General features: G+C 39.5%; 2 protein-coding genes across 3 annotated transcripts; both read left to right on the top strand.

Annotated features, from left to right (window-relative positions):
• The first annotated feature begins 427 nt into the window (after positions 1–427).
• Positions 428–7,324, top strand: prkar2b (protein kinase cAMP-dependent type II regulatory subunit beta). The gene is made up of 11 exons (XM_004567743.5): positions 428–1,009; positions 2,056–2,091; positions 3,146–3,198; positions 3,287–3,370; positions 3,618–3,724; positions 3,869–4,022; positions 5,198–5,299; positions 5,389–5,463; positions 5,569–5,637; positions 5,729–5,864; positions 6,007–7,324. The coding sequence occupies exons 1-11, from the start codon at positions 745–747 to the stop codon at positions 6,138–6,140; spliced, it is 1,215 nt and encodes a 404-aa protein (XP_004567800.1). The 5' UTR covers positions 428–744; the 3' UTR covers positions 6,141–7,324.
• A 349-nt stretch (positions 7,325–7,673) lies between these two features.
• Positions 7,674–15,643, top strand: hbp1 (HMG-box transcription factor 1). Of its 2 annotated transcripts, none has more exons than XM_004567742.3 (11): positions 7,674–7,758; positions 9,138–9,301; positions 9,393–9,570; positions 9,907–10,027; positions 10,159–10,273; positions 10,703–10,821; positions 11,668–11,824; positions 11,971–12,115; positions 12,308–12,595; positions 14,457–14,598; positions 14,738–15,643. In XM_004567742.3, the coding sequence occupies exons 2-11, from the start codon at positions 9,163–9,165 to the stop codon at positions 14,753–14,755; spliced, it is 1,422 nt and encodes a 473-aa protein (XP_004567799.1). In that variant the 5' UTR covers positions 7,674–7,758; positions 9,138–9,162; the 3' UTR covers positions 14,756–15,643. The 2 variants fall into 2 exon arrangements, with proteins under 2 accessions (XP_004567799.1, XP_076742048.1); XM_076885933.1 differs by having other exon boundaries at positions 7,755–7,773.
• Positions 15,644–17,305: the final 1,662 nt, after the last annotated feature.

Raw genomic sequence — 17,305 nt, 5'->3', positions numbered from 1 at the left:
GAAAGCCTAAATAAAAATACAGAACGAATCTTTATTGATTTGTAGGTCTTTACAGAGGCCTTAGGTTTTAATGTTTACCTGTTTAAATATGAATTACATGTAAACAAAAAATAGTACATTTCCCTCAGATTCAGTGTTTATCATTGCATGGCAGTACCTTTTTGTCTTTATCCTTGCTATGTCTGCTGCTGTTGTTGTTTTTTCTTTTTAAATAATATGCGATGTTGCCCTTCTTATTTAATCATATTTTTAATCGTTTAGGGTAAGTATGAGCGAACAACCACGGCAAACATACATGCCAGACCGCAGGATATTTGATCTAATCTCTGTTAGTGAAAAATCGATCTATGACTGAAAGAGCCTTCCCCAGGGCTTCTCTTTCCCATCATTTGTATTTTGCGACTGACTGCAGTTTCTGCGCCGCTGCTGCTCGTACGCAATCTCTGGATAGGTGGTTGCCATGGATTCCTGGGTCACATGCGTGGGTTTCCTAGCCAGAAGCAGCAGAAGATGTTCGGACCAAAAATCCAGAGCCATTTTCATTCAAGAAAAAGAGAGGATCCGCTGTGGAGGGCTTGCTGAGCGGGTGGTCTGACTACACACCCGTCTGCTGATTTCGGCATCTTTAAAAAAAAAAAAGCCAACCAAAAAACACGACGGGAAGAAAACCTGATCTGGGTGCTTTTGAATCACTGAAATTCGCAGCAAACCGGTTTTGTCCACATCCATAGACTGATAACAGGAATGAGTATAGAAATTCCTGAAGGACTGACGGAGCTGTTACAGAGCTTTACCGTGGAAGTGTTGAGGAATCAGCCCAGGGACTTGCTCGAGTTTGCGCTACAGTATTTCACCCAGCTTAAGGAGAACGAGACCAAAGAGGCCTCATTTGGCAATGACCAAAATTCGGCCCCGAGACTTGGGAAAGCGGTCAATTTCATTGACGAAGCCATGCAGATCGATTCGGAAAACGGAGAGGAGGACGACGACGATGACGAGGAATTCATAGGTGGGCTAACACATTCACCGTGCGTGTTTCTGTCATGGGGGGATGCTGAACTTGACTCGAGATGCTTTGCTTTGAATTGTGAGCATGTATGGATGGATGGATGGCCGTGGGAGAGAATGAAAATCCACATCGAGCGCGCTGATGCTGCCGCCATACATTTACAACGGCTCTGTCATTTGCCATATATGGTCACCGAGGCTCAATGCTGGTTCACGAACGTGTTATGCTCTTCACGTTTCTGCTCAGAGAATAGCACCTGCACACTGCGGCTTATTTTGCTTTATAAATAATTATGATAGTGATAAAAACATCTGGACCGTTTAAATGTTTTCTGTCTCAGGTGCAGGCCCGGTGGGCCTCCCCTTCATATGTACCCCCCAAAAAAGACAAAGCTTGTAAAATATAAAGGCCTATAGCTTTAGCTGTTATATAGATGCAGGCAGTACACAATGTGCTGTCGACAGGCCTACATTTCCTGAAGTATTTAACACAGTGACTGCTGCCAGAGTGTAATGAGGTGCAGCCAGAAGCAACCCAGAGCTCTGACACAGCATCCCAATGAGTGGTGGCTTCTGCAAGACTGGCTGCAATGGTTACATAAGGAGAAATGCCTCGCATGCAGTTGTTAAACGTCTGTGTTTTGGGTCATTGTTGTGCCCCCCCAACCAACCAACCACCATTAATGCCTCCCATATTTCAATGAGATTCCCCAGTCATCACTGGCTGGCAGGCCATTAATGGACGAGACCTATCTAATGTATATTTCATACTGACCTATTGTGTAGCAGCTTGGCACTGTTTTTCTCATTTAAATTTGATTCAAAGGCTAAAATCCACTTCAAAGCAGCTGTCCCCCATTCAGTTTTTACTCAGATGAATATAGACCCTAATGAGAATGCTCCACTTGTGCTGTAGATAACGAAATACAACGGCCTCAAACCTTACTAGCAATAACAGTTTGTGATGGATGGATATCTTTTATGGTGAAATCTAACATGCTTTAAAAAAAAAATACAGATATATATCTTTCTTTTTCTTTTCTCCAGCCCCTGTGATAAACAGATTCATCCGAAGAGCATCAGGTGAGTTACCATCTTCCTGTTGTGTCAAGGAGGGAAACTCTGGACAGTGTCTGAGCTGAAAACATTAAATAAAGCCTTCTGTGACACATGACTAGCGAGGCTGCGTCAGATTGGCTTCAGTACAAGTGATACTTAAGTATTTTTCCATCTGTCTTTTGTTACCGTCATCCACTTATTGTAATAGTGTTGATATGTTACAGCTTGTGAAGCCACTTTGTCTCGAACCCGTCAGTGAGTAATGTAGCAATAGTAAAGTTGCGGCTTCACATAACTTAGTTGTGTTTGGATAGCTGCTTGGTTTGCCTTTCTGAATGGAAAGAATTATTTATTAATAACTTGGGTATTTACCTTACCTCTTATCACTTCAGACGGGGAACGAACATCTTTTACTTAGCAAACCGTAAATCTTGCACATGAAATGAAAACAGATTCAATTAAGTTAACATTAAGCTGGTCACTTACCATATTCCACGTTAGCCTGTGTCAAGTTGAAAGTTTTTTATACCACTACCCCATCTTTCTGTTAACATATAGGAAGGAAATGTGGTAAGAGTGCTGTCATCCATCACCGCATATTCCTGTACTCAAGATGAGAAAAGTTGTTTTTATTGAAAGATTTATTGCCTGAACTGGTCCTGAATCATCCCTGGAATTTGCCTTTTTTGTTTGACTGGGATGAAGTCTGTGCCGTGGGCCACCTGAAGATGAACATTTGTTTTTCAGATGTTATGTAAGGTGTCGTTATTCATCTAAAAGTTCATTTAAAGAAAAAGTGAAACTTTTTCAAATAAAGACCTGGTAGACAGTTCCACTGGAAGTGAGCTCTCAGAGACCCTAGAGATGCTAGTATACTTCAGCGTTATAATTCGCGGATGGGAAGAAACAAGCAATTAATAAGGGATCAATTAACAATTCTATTTACAAACACCTTTAACATCTACTGTCGCTAATAACAAGAAAACTGCCCCAGAGTCGAAAACACTATATGGACAAAATAGCTGCTGCCCATCAATAAGAGAAATGTAAATGTGATTCGTGTGTTTGTGTCATGCAGTGTGTGCTGAAGCATTCAATCCTGATGAAGATGATGAGGATAAAGAGCCAAGGGTAAACTGCATCCATCCAGTGATTATTGTTTTTACACAACTGGTTTAACTGTTCAGAGGTTATAAGTGTGATTCGTGATCTGTTTTAGGTCACTCACCCCAAAACTGACGAGCAGAGACAGAGACTACAGGAAGCATGTAGGGACATTCTTCTGTTCAAGAATTTGGATCCAGTGAGTGGATTATTCCATAAGCTCTTCTCTGGTTTGTGCCCTGCCATATCCTAAATTAAACAAAGGGAAACATGGCCCAAGGCCAGTAAATTTCTTCTTTTTTTTTTGCTGCATGCCCAGTACACCGTGCCTAATTTTTTTTAGAGATAGTTATTTATTTATTTGTTTTGGAAACTCGAAAACAAACTCTGAGTGCATTCTGCATGATTCTTTCACTGTCTGACTGCTGTCCCCGCCCCCATGACAGGAAGAGATGTCTCAGGTGCTGGATGCCATGTTCGAGAAGTTCTGCACGGAAGGGGAACATATCATTGATCAAGATGATGACGGGGACAACTTCTACGTTATCGAAAGGTGGGTTTAACTTGCTCGTGAATTTCAAATCGCATCATAGTTGGTTATTTAACTTGAAAAAGTGAACACAGTTGCTAAATAATTGCTGAAATCATTGTTTTGTGCTAACTGAAGATATTTTTTCCCCGCTGCCTTTCCATTCAGTGGCACGTTTAACATTTTCGTGAAGGTTGATGGCACGGAAAAGTTGGTGGGCTGCTATGACAACCGAGGCAGCTTTGGAGAACTGGCGCTGATGTACAACACCCCCAGGGCGGCCACAATAATCGCCACTTCACCTGGAGCCCTTTGGTGCCTAGTGAGTAAACCATTACACCGCACCCCACTGCAATGGCACAGTTGGATCCTTAATCGGGTTTTTATAGCATGCTGTGCTGTCAGCTGTCATGATTTAAGTAAGCAGGGAGTTTATCTGCGACGGTGTGGAAACCATCATTAGGTGAACACAAATTAAGGCGAAAGCAGCTGTTTTACCTCCAGGCTCTGTTCGTTTTATTGTTACATTTCAGCATGGATGCTATTTTACTTAAGGAAAACTGGCAAAACATCCAGTTAAGTATCCAGTCGCAGTCTGACTTGTTTCTGAGAAGCTGCTGTTTATTAGTGACTATGAGAGCCATCGCTGAACTGCGGGTAACGTCTCAGTTAAGTCCTCTCAGTGCAGCTGGGTAGGTTGCTGCCATGTCCTGTGCTCACCTGAGGACTTGTAGGTTGTTTTTATTTGAGTCTCTAATCTCAAACAGGAAGCCCCTTTTGACCACCAATTGGTTTAGGTCAAGGAGGAAGAGTGCTGCTAAAAAATGCATCCAGTCAAACAGTCGAAAATTTATTTATGGCCCTTGTTCATTTTGTAAACAAGCGATAGGATATGAACTTGAAGTGGGTCCAACTTTAGCAACCTTTAAACCATGAGGTTCCAGCCTTGCTTGCGCCTTTGGGTGAGGGGAAAAAGGTTTGTCAGCTATAGGGCGCCCTCTGCAGTCACATATGTTTCCTGCAGCACAGTATGTTACTGCAAGCTTTGTTGACCATGCTGTCTGTGATATTTTTCCTTTCTTTGTGTTCAGGCTTGGTGTCCTTTCATTCATTTCATTCACATAATGACACATGGATGGTGCTGTTTCTTTTCTTTTCTTAAATTCAAACTATAAGTGCACACTATTGTTTTATGTGAGCTATTTGATAAGATAGATAAGATAACTCTTTATTGTCATTGCACAGTCATACCTGGTGCAATAGTATAACGAATTTGGAAACTGTCCCACGTCGGCACTGCACACAACACAACATGAGATCAGTCTGGACTTCTTGGTTGGGGATTTTTCATCATTATGTTTATTATTATTTTTATTACTGTATAGCACTATTATGAATAATATTTTATAATGTGTGAATTGTTAGTTTTTGTCTAACCCCAGGGTCAGTGTCATCAGAAATTGTGTTTAATGAAGCCTTATTTTAAATCTGTTTCAGGATCGTCTGACATTCAGGAGGATCATAGTGAAAAACAATGCCAAGAAGAGGAAGCTGTATGAGGCATTCATTGAAACTCTACCCCTGCTTACATCTTTAGAGGTCAAGATTAACATTGTCCTCCAGCATTTACACAGTGTACTACATATTTACAGTAAAACATTTGCAAACCAAATATGTTTCATGCACAGGTGTCAGAGAGAATGAAGGTAGTTGACGTGCTATCCACCAGGGTGTACAGCGACTCGCAGCAGATCATTGCTCAGGTGAATAATGTCTTCGTACAATCTGCTTTTATTGGACTTTTTTTTTTAAAAAATTCTACATGTTTTTGTGCTCCTTTGCAATTGCTGTGTTGCTTTTTGTCATAGGGTGATTTAGCGGATTGCTTCTACATTGTCGAATCTGGCCAGGTTAGAATCACTATGAAGAGAAGTCGGGTAAGTTTGCACCGCCACCCTTTAGACAAGCCTTTGATTAAAAAAAAAAATCTCTGGAAACTTAGAGTACGCATTTCTTTTTCTCTGCTAGACAAAAACAGACCAAGAAGAAGAGGAGGTGGACATCGCTACATGCTCCAGGGGCCAGTATTTTGGGGAGCTTGCTCTCGTCACAAACAAACCCAGAGCTGCATCTGCCTATGCTGTGGGGAGTGTCAAATGCTTGGGTAAATTTTGTGCAGTTTTGTGCTCGTTCGTTCATATATCGCGCCAAAGATGCACATCTCCCAGTAAAACACATATTATTTTGTACCATCCTTTTCAAATTCACCTCCAAGTCCTGACTGTATCTGTTTTCTTTTTTATCAGTCATGGATGTTCAAGCCTTTGAGAGATTGCTAGGCCCATGCATGGACATCATGAAGAGAAACATTGCTAACTATGAGGAGCAGCTGGTGACCCTGTTTGGAAGTAGCCCTGAAATTGAGCAACAGACTGCATGAAGCGACTGCAGTGGACTGTAAATGGGTGGATGGAAAAAGGCTTGTAACCACTTAAACAGATTTTCTTACAAGAAATGTGAATATCCACCTACATAAACCATTTGAGCGTCAGATATATAAAACACACGTTGTCGGAAGGTTATGGCTGAAAAGTAAAGCCAAAGCAGAGTTGCTTAAAGCTTGTTTAAATTACATTTTCCACAACACTCACCTTACAAAAAAAAAAAAAAAATGTAAGTGTGCATTTTACTTGTCGGTGTTGGGTGCATTACTTGTTTGTAATTTGAGCATTTTTTTTTTAACTTTCACATTTTCTCCACAGTGTTATAGCCACACGTACAACATTATATATATCGTTTGTAAATTTCTAAACATTGCGTGTCAAAGTCAAAAGCCAAAGCTGATTTCTTACTGGATAAGTGCGAGCAAACGTCACATGTACAAAAGGGCCCAAACCTGAGAAAGGGTAAACGGTTTGTAAAGGATAAAATCTTTGACATTTTGATTATGAAAAAACAAAAAAACTTGGCAGTATCCTAAAATTTCTACAAAAATACATTCCTGTTTAGCATAAGATGGAGTCCCTGGAATACATGCTCATAAACCACGTATCACTGTTGCTAAGTGTTTGTGGCAGTTAGCTGAGTACTATGCTCTTTCTTTTTTCAAAAAAGCAAAGTTCAGAGAAATAGCTGATAGTTTTGTAACAACACACAACACATTGCTGTATAATTTTAAAACGGAGTATTTACTGTTATTATAATAGGCCCACTTTAAACTTCATAAGTTGCCCAACAAGACAGTAGTCATTACAGGCAACATCTTAAGGCAACTCATTTTTCTGTGTTTCAATGTAAAATTTAGGTAATACTGTTTTTGCATAGGTGAAACATACATTATTATGACATCCATATTTGCTGTCTACCTCTGCCAACAACTTCTACAGTTTTACGCTCAACAGGAATCTAAAGTGGGTCCTCTCTCTTACTACTTCTCTCTTTTTAAAGTAACTGAGGTCTTCTGTATTTTGTCTGCAGCTTACATGGTTTAACTGGTTAAACATGCAGATTTTATCCCCCACCCTTCCCCGTAGGACTGGTCATTTTTGAAGGCATACCCACAATACTGGCTAAAAGTACTGTATGTTTCACTTTTCATGTCAATAAAGATTTTTTTTTTTTGTATTTGTGCTTCCGGTTAGTATTTGTTAAAAGAATGAAAGAGTCAGTTTCTTACTGACCCACTCATTCTTCATGGCAGTCCCCATATCTTCTACGAGATTATTTCGTTACGAAAAAGAGAATTTAATCTTTAAAACGATGTGTCCATGTGATTCTTGCTGTAACTGCAACACTGCAGATAAAAAATAGTCATGTATTGTTCCTTTTATTGCCAATCAGCTGTTACTGGCTAGTAACAGGCGTGTACTTTTATCCAATGAGAGGATAAACAACAAACTAGGGGACACCTCTCCTATTTTTCTCAAACATATCAACCAATAGAATATCCGAATTCGTCTTGTTGACGTTGTTACGCACCAATGGGGAGCTTCCTCTGGAGCCATTCAATCCCTCCCCTCGAGTGAATGCCACAGAGTTACTTGATGTCGACAGCTCTGGTAAGTGGGAAGTTGGTGAGTTTTTTCGAAGAAATAAACGGTTGAAAGTAATTTTTAACTCGGTCCACGTGAGACTCGTGTCTTTGCAATTATTGTATAATGTTTAAGCGAGGTTGTCACGCGTTAATTTGACGTCGACTAAAAGATTGAGATCGACAGTGGGGCTTTTTTTTTTCTCCGTTGTGACGCTCGTTGTTTTTGTTGCAAGAAACCCATCCGACAGCAGTTGTTTGTATTAAAACAAGTCTTCAAATTAGTAGAATATGCTTTGAATAGTGTGAAAATGCCGTCAAAATGCTTCTATAGGTTTTCGTGTCATTCATTTTGAACGGGGCAAAGATGTTGCGTCATGCCTCAACTTGTTGACATTCTTTTGTTTACAGTGTTAGACCCCAGAGCTTCGAGGTTTGAGCGAAGGAAAGTACTGCTGCATTTAAATGTTGGAAAAAGAGCAGGCCGAGTCCCCAACCGTCTTTTTCGACAATATAAGACTGTTGAAGCGTTTTCTGAACGGTATTATGTTGTTCGTGTATCCTTGCTTACGAAGTCGAAACAACGGTGTCTCCGAACCTGCGGCCTTTGATCGGTTGGCAGACCGTTAGTGTTCGTCAGTTTTTCATTTAAATGTGTTAAATTCAGGAAGTCACGGTCACCTTTATATTTTAACGATTTTCCATACATTGTTTGTCGATTAACACAATATAAATTCCCAATAAGAATGATATATTTTACTTTGTCATTGACACTCACATACTTTTGTTTTCAAAATCGATGTTTTCCACCGTCGGTAAGACACTTTTTAAGACGAATTTCTGGTATTTTTCGCTTTCGCTGCGCAGTTATGAATGAATGAGCTCTGGTACGCATGCGTCAAACCCTTTTAAGTTTATAAACAAGGCCTCCACGCAGGGAGTCACATGACTATTCACAGAGGTTTGCTGTGTCGATTCAGAGACAAAGGAGTTCCCAAAGGCTTTGTGCCTTTTCCGTAATATTGATGTCATACGTGATATGCAATGATTCAGTACTAACTGTGGTGTTTTTGTTTTGCTGTGGTGATGATCTTTGATAGCTCATGGGTGTTATAGTCGTGTTTTTCTTTCAGTTGATTATTCTTTCAAACCATATTACCATAAAAAAACAAACAAACGCAGACATACATACAACTTTATAACTGCAAAGACTTTATTTTGATTTAGTTCATATTTCAATTCAACGGAGCTCAATTTTTATTTATATATTTATATATAGTACAAAATTACAACAACAGTTGCCTCAAGGGCTTCAAGTGCAACTGGTTATTGCACAGCCCTGATTCAGATGACAGCAGTAGCTCCATTTTAGCTCTAACTTTGTCTTTTGGTTTTGCCCAAAACCAGATGATGTGTCAGAGTATGACGATGGATGCTGAGTAAGCTGGACAGTAGCCCGTTTTTTATTTTGAAAGAGAGGAAACCGAACATCTTGAAAATGGACGAGTCGTTCGATCCGCTCAAGTGTAATGAGGACCTGCCTTCCCCTCCTGGGTGCCACATGGAGTATGGTAAAACTAGCCAAAAAGAATGTGCAGTCTGCAGTTAAGCAAACCGAACCCTTCAGATATGCGTATGAAAAGTACTGAATTATCTCCTTAGACGACATGCCAGAGCTGCAGGAGGTGGAGGAGGACCAGAGGTCTCCGAGGTTATTTCAAGTTGGAGCAGTGTCTCACCAGGAGCTCAGCTGCTCTCCTAGCACCAACTGGCTTGCCGAGTTGGCCAACATAGCCACCAGTCCTCAGAGCCCTCTACTGAAGGACGCCCCACACAAAAGGTTTGTAGATGTTTAAGGAATGCCTGCATGTGTGATGTAAACACAGAGACGCCTTTACACATGTAGTAACAGTACACCCCAGTACACCTGGGGGTAATTTCACAAGATTAAGAGTAGCAGTTTAGCAGAACAACAGCAAAAATAGCCCCTAAAATTGTGCAGATTTTTAACTGCAGTTGGGACATGCAACATTATGACCAAGACTGAGCAAAATCTGTTTTAATTACAAAAGAATCACATAAAGCTGCATATAAGTGCATTTGAGTGTGTGACAAATATATCTACTTGCGTAACAAACTAACTACTGATGTTTGTGACATTGTCACTGTTTTTCAGATCATCTCCAGTTCACATCTTTGGCAACAGCAATAGTTTACATTCCTATGCCCGGCCCCCGTTAGCCAGTAGTGCACCCAACCCGTCCAGAGGCCACCTCAGGGAGCGCAGGCGTGTCAGGGTAACCTTTCATTTCTAACATTCTCACTCAAAAACCTGATAATCATTCATTCTGACAGACTCAGCATGGATTTTCAACCTGTCTCAATGCTGGTATGATTGTAATTTGTCTTTCTTAATTATCAAAAACAGGCCAGCAGTGAATCAGAGTCTGGGGTTTTCTCAATGTCATCATCGTTTTCTGATGATGAAGACATGGCATGGTCTCACTCTTGGCCCTCCACAGCCTGGCATTGTTTCCTAAAAGGTGCATAAATAAGAATACATGACCATATGCATCCGTCAGTGCATACACACACACACCTAGAAGTCAATTCAGTCACACATGTTGGAGTTAATGGTGAACGTTTGAAGTACTTGAAACAATTGTCTTGAAAATTCCTCATAGTGTTTGCTTGATATTTAAACATGAATGCAAAATTCACTTTTTTTTTCAAATGTCATCACTTGATGAAGGCAGGAAAATCCTTCAAAATGTGCTGAGGACAACTAGAGATTCATTCAGGATGATTTTGTTAACATTTTCTTCCACTAGGATTAGCACAAATTGCAAAGAAGACCAGTTCTTACCTCTGGTGTCCAAACAGCAGCATTGCATCCAGTTTCTAGCATCCTCTCTGCAACATCAGCACACTTATGCTAATTTGTCATGCTTCATTGTTCTGTTGCTATTCAGGGACTCGTCTGCGCTTCCATCGAGGTCCAAATGTGGAGTGGCAGGAAGCTGATGAACTCGGGGATTCGGATGATGACTCAGATGATGAAAGCATGCCTCCATCCTCATCCTCTTTCAAGGTATGGCAACGTATGGTGCCTTTAGTATGTCTTAAAAATTCTGATAGTCTGACTAGATGAGTAAATCATTGTGGACACTTGTATAAGGTGCTTTATAATATGTAGTTTACTTTGTACTTTATAGAAAGTGACTGACAGTAAATTTGAGTAACTGTGTGCACAAATGAGTCTCAAATGATTTGCAGCAATGGTCGTTTTTATATATATATATATATGTGTGTGTTGGTGTAAAGTAATTAACTAATTTATTAGACTATCACCCAAGTAAGGTTTATGCCACAGCTGTCCTAAATTAACAGTATTGGTAATAACTAAAATGATCTTTTATGTTTCTGTAATGGTCGATCCACCACTGTGTACAAACTGTTTAATCAATTTAGTGTCTTTACTCCACAAATTTTCAAATTTCCGGTTTTGCAAAATAAATAAATAATAAATAAATATTAATAATATTAAAGCAAATTATTATTTGTTAATTAAAATAAATTTAACTGCATTCCCGAACAGAAAAATGAGCTTTAGTGGTCAAATATTACGCTTGAGTAATTTCTAAATTCTCCAGTGGTGGCTGAAGTTTGGGTATAAAAACATGAATTCAGTTATTTTTAGTTTTTGACAGATTTCTAAAAATATTTGGTTTTTAAATTTTTTTTTAATTAAAAAAAAAAAAATGTAATCACAGGTGGTCTATTACATTAAGCACTGTGGGTGTCTCGCATACTGAGTCTTTAAGCAGTTGAACACTGATTTGTATCTACACTAATTCTTCTCTGGTAGTGAATTTGTCATGCACGTTTTTCCAGTTAATAGAAACATTTCTTATCTGCATTTATGTTTCCTTTACAGAGATATGGCTCTGATGGGCTTAAACTGGTGAACCACGAGGAGACATTATCCTTTGGGCAGGCAGTTCTGAAACTGACCTTTGACCCGGGCTCACAAGATGAAGGCCTGCTAACAGCTGAATGCCGATTGGATCACCCCTTTTTTGTCAAAAACAAAGGTACAAAAACACATGTTCTTTCCTTTTAAATTGATCTTTGCTGTTAGAATCTTCCACTTAAACAATTTGCTGAATCCAATCTATTTAGTTTTTGCATTTCAGTAAACACCTTTAGGATCAAACTAATATATAATATCCTGTTTCAGGGTGGTCTTCCTTTTATCCAAGTCTTACTGTGGTGCACCATGGGATCCCTTGCTATGAGATGCAGCTGGGTGATGTGTGCCTGCCGCCAAACCACCCAGATGCCATTAACTGTGATGACTCAGTCGTCTTTGACACTTTCAGAAGGTATGCTCTTTAGATGGTCATGTAATTTTTTTGCAGTCGTTTCACATTCACTTGGATACATGATAAGTCAAAGTAGTTGTAAATATTTTCACATGAAACCTGGCTGTTTAGAAATACTGTTTGTTCCACACACCAGAAGAAGGTTCTGGTTATTGATTGGTTAATTGAATCCTTCCTTTCTGTCTCCTGCAGCTATGACTTTACCCCACTAGATTCCTCAGCGGTGTATGTTCTGAGCAGCATGGCTCGTCAACGGAGGGCCTCCTTGTCCAGTGGGGGTGCTGTCAGTCCAGACTGTGATAAACTCGAGCGCTCCAGCTCCCCTCACTCCTCCAGTAGCAAATCGAACAGGAGCCACAACTCAGGGATAGCCAGTGGTGCCACACCTACGAAATGCAAGCGGCCAATGAATGCCTTCATGCTCTTTGCCAAGAAGTACAGGGTGGAGTACACACAGATGTATCCTGGAAAGGACAACAGGTGTGCAAATGTCACTGAAATACAATATACTTACAGATATTCCCAGTTACAGCACTGTGCATAAGTCTTGTGCCACCACTAATTTTTCTATATTTTGCTAGGAAAATATGAAAAAAGTGCAATAATTTCATGAAACGTGCAAACATAGTTGGAAATATATAGATTATGTAAGGCAAAGACTCCGTCTGTACAATTCTAACAAGGCTGAAAGCCAATATTTGGTATCAACATCTTTATTTTTCAATACAGACTGAACTCTTTTTTTTTTGGGTCATTTCTTTAGGAATAGTTCTCCAGGCTTCTTTTTTTGGATGTTGCATGTTTTCTTTTGTTTTGTTTTCTTTCAAGATGATCACACACTGCTTCAACAATGTTGAGGTCAGAGCTCTGGGGAGCCCAAACCATGACTGTTCGTGTTCTATTGTGATCAAAATCTGTCATTACCTTTCATAATTTTATCAGTTTTGACAAGATCTCCAATAGCACTGGCTAAAATGCAGCACCAAACCATGACAGAGCCTCCACCATACTTTACAGGTGGCTGTAGACACTCTACGTTTTACCTCCTCTGTGCATATTGACGATGATTTGAACCTGAACTTTTACATTTGGATCCATCAGACCTGTTCTCACTGATTTTCACTTTACTTCTACTTCTGATTTGGCATACCTCAGCCTTTCCTCCTTGTTTCCCTTCCTTAATAATGGACTCTTGAGTGCAATTGAGATAACTTCTGATGAAGTTTCATTGAGCAATAGATGGATTAACTTAACAGCCAGAGCTTTGATGCACTTTTTTCAGGGACATGACTTTCAGATTTGCTCAAGATGGATTTTTAAAAAAAAAATGTTTTTTTTTTAAATGCTTGAATGAGTCATAGGTGAGCATTAAGTGACTTGATAAACCAACCCCCTGTCATGGTTAGATGTTCTTTGGTTAGATGTTTTTAATTATTTAATTTTTATCAGACCTTTAGTTTGAATTTTTCTGTGACCTTGGATCAAAATGTATCCCTTTGACCTGTTTGCCAAATGGGTTATTGTGACCCCAGGTCAATGAAGGAACATGTGGAACAGTTTCACATGATTCAAAATGCCCACAGCTTTATGGTCGCTTTGTGTCTCCCTTCCCACGCCAACTTGTGTTAGAGGTTGCCTTGTAGTTGAACACAAAGATAATTCCTTATTGGCCACCGTAGCCCTGACAGCAAGGATAAAATAACACTCCAAGAAACCCAAACTTTCCCCCCAAAACAAACAAACAAAAAAACAAAACAAAACAGCAGAGCCACTGTGGGTCATGCTTCTGATAGAGAAGCTGTTCATTCAGTGGTGGGTTAGAATTTCTGATATGTAGACAAGCTGTAAACGAGTCGTAGAAAACCAGAAGGACTAAAACTCTATTCTCATTTAGGAACCCAAACCCTGTATGAAGACACACGTCTCCCAGCACATTATAATTAAGGCTTTATTCTCCACCCACAGATGGCTTACCAGCTTTAATTGTTAAAAAAGCAATAGTAAAACCAAGTGTAGCTGTTTTTATTTTCTTAGGTCAAAAGTTAGAGTGGACATGAAACATTAGATGTAGATGAGGCTAATCTACACCTTGGGGTTCCACTCTAAAACTCTGTCACAGATTTAGCACTGACAGCTGACAGTGTTTAGATTAAATTAAATTACATTTTTTTTCTAAAGACATTTAGTTTCACTTCTTAATCAAACGTATGCGGGCCGCTTTTTCTATATCCTGGACAGAAGGAGCAAACGGGACGGTGTTAAAAGGAAAACAAAGACACATTCTGGCATGTCAAAAATCTGAAAAACTGAATCTCGATTTGTCTCTAACCTTTCGCTCCAGAGCCATTAGTGTCATTCTGGGTGACAAGTGGAAGAAGATGAAGAACGAGGAGAGGAGGATGTACACCATGGAGGCCAAGGCCCTGGCCGAAGAGCAGAAAAGGCTCAATCCAGACTGTTGGAAACGTAAAAGAACCAACTCGGTAAGGACCAAAATCAGATATCACGCACCGATTTCTATTTCACAACCGATTCCACATTGCACACTGACATTGCATTTTTATGGTTTTAAACATGGGTCCAGTCTGCTGTGTATCTACAACTCCTGTTGTCTTTGCACAGGGTTCCCAGCAGACCTAGATAATCTACCCACATCCCTGGCTGCTGTTGTTTTGGCATGGAGAGGTGCTGGACAGAGTCTGATGGACCGCTTGATGCCTCTTTGCTCTCCTGTATTCTTGAGACTCGACTGTGATGCTGAATTCACTTGCTTTTTATAACCATGAAACATTATAGTGACAAAACAGAGTTATGAGATATATATACAAAGCATTTAATCTAGTCACTAACAGTGCATATATTTTCTTATATCTTTAATGTCAAAAATGGTCTTATTCCTCTGAAATAGGAATGAATTTCAGGTTATTTCATATCTAGTGGTGGGAAAACATGAGAGCCTGTGGTGCTATGCTTCAGTCAAAAAAAAAAAAAAAGACAAAAGGGGGAATTTCAGATAACTTTTTCAAACCTGTTCATAGTGATATTTTTAATATTCAGTATATTGCACAGATAGATAATCTATTAAAACATTTTGTATTACAGTATACAGCATATTCTGCCGCTGAACTATGGCGAACAGTTTGTGATTACTGCCCTGCAAGTCTTTAGGTCGTTTTTGCCCGACCACCCGGTCACATGATGACAGGGCTTTCCGCATGCGGTGGTGGGTTTATACTCAGTCATAAAGCACTTCAGGCTTTCACTGTAAGTGTTTATTTCTTCTGCACTTTATATAAATATGTAATCTAATCCTATACAGCCATTGTATACAGGGGGAAACTGTATAATACAGCTCGTCTCTTGACAGTTAGCCATTTGACACAATCGTGGCCCAGCAGCCATGCTCTGCTTTCAGGTTTCTCTTAAGTTTTAAATGCTTTTGTTCATAATGTACAGGTTTTACAGCACCAACAACCTCTTGCACAAAATATCCTTGTATCATATTATAAATAATTTTTTAAAATTCTCTCCAGCTGTGTGTTTCTTTGGTGATTGGCTTTAAGTGTGAATATATTTTGACGTGTTTATAGCTTGTTCTGGTAATCCTTTGAGTAATTATCAGTTTCCTACATGAGCAAGTTTTAAAAGCTCTTAATATTCACTGAGCTGAAAGTCCAACTGGGAAAGACTGACAGTTTCATCACAGGTTAATGCAGTTTAATCTTTTGTTTGTCTACCACACCAAAGCCACCATGTACAAAGTTGGAAGTGTGCCGAATTCATTCTTGTGCTGAATGACAGCAGCGTTAAAGGTTTTAGCTGAATCTTATGCTCAGTGGAATCTGACCTTGGCATGCGCCCGTTTGTCTGTCTGTCTGTCTAATCTAAGCAATCATTTTAGGCGTTACATATATATATGTATGGTTACCACCAGAGGGTGCAATCACCCAGTTTTTGTAAAGAGACAGTTGCTTTTTGATTCTTCCATGTCAATCTTCTCTTTATAAAAAATACCCTGATTTCTAGGTCATCATAAAGGGAACATGTATAAAAGCATGTGTGAATTTTACAAAATGATGCTTCAGCATGAAAAACAGAAAGAAAATGATTTTCCTTTCTCCTTACTGTAATTAAACAATAAAAGAGTAATATAGTCCTCGGGTGATTGGTGCTCAAATAAAAGCATTTTTATGCTTATAAAAATTTTTGTGGGTCCCTGTTTGGCTGCTAGCACAAAATGGTAATTTTAAAACTGGCGAGAAAAACATGCCTCATAAAATAACAATGATCAACACCCTGCAGGCCTTTCAAGCATAGGAATCTAATTATAGCATATCCATAGCAGACTGCTCTAAAATAGTCGATGTTTAATACTTTATGGTGTTTTGAGGGGAATGAAAAGTTGAGTCTGACGTGCTTCTGGCTGAACGCTGCTGTACGTCTGAAAGGAGAATTAAAGAATGTCATAATTGTGGTGGAAAATTAAAAGCATTTTTCAAATCTTGTCACTGCTCTGTAAATTAAAACAATGTATCACTGCCATAAGGATAACACAGAAACGGCTGTGGTGTCTTATTTATGAACATTAAGGTGTGGACAGTGAGCAAACCTGACACCTAACAGTAAAAACCCATAAGCTGTGTCCTCTCACATTTGGATTTTAAAGGTCTGCTGCTCTCACGTTTAACAAAAGGATGGAAACCCTTAAAAAAATCGTACAAAAATGCCATCTTGGATGATTTTTCTAGAAAACGAATAAAGATAGAGACAATTCATGTGAGAGGTCGCTGAGTTGCAATCCACACAGCCATCCAGAAAAATTGCAATCATGGACAAATGACTTGCCTTCATGCATAAAGCCCCTTTATTTTTGCAGGAAGAAATGACGAATACTAAAATGAAAAATTAGAATGGCGAGAAACTCAGAGGATCATCACTGCTGGCTTCCTCCTGAATCAAAAGCTGCACCTTAATCAAGGCTTTCTAATTAGGGGCAATTAGCTTTAGTAATTCACTGAGAGATAGCAGACTCTTGGTGTCTTTGTAAGAGCAAAGTGTTTGGCAGTAATGTGTTAATGACATTTTTCTTATGGATACATGGCTGCCTCCCCCCCCCCCCCCCCCCCCCCCCCCCACTAACACACACTAAGCATTACACATTTTAAAATCTGGTAAAGCACAAAAAAGAAG

The sequence above is a fragment of the Maylandia zebra genome, linkage group LG7 (genome assembly GCF_041146795.1).
Source record: "Maylandia zebra isolate NMK-2024a linkage group LG7, Mzebra_GT3a, whole genome shotgun sequence".
NCBI classification, from domain to species: Eukaryota; Metazoa; Chordata; class Actinopteri; order Cichliformes; family Cichlidae; genus Maylandia; species Maylandia zebra.
The sequence above is the reverse complement of the archived record's forward strand: the minus strand, read 5'-3'. Positions and strand labels throughout refer to the sequence as shown.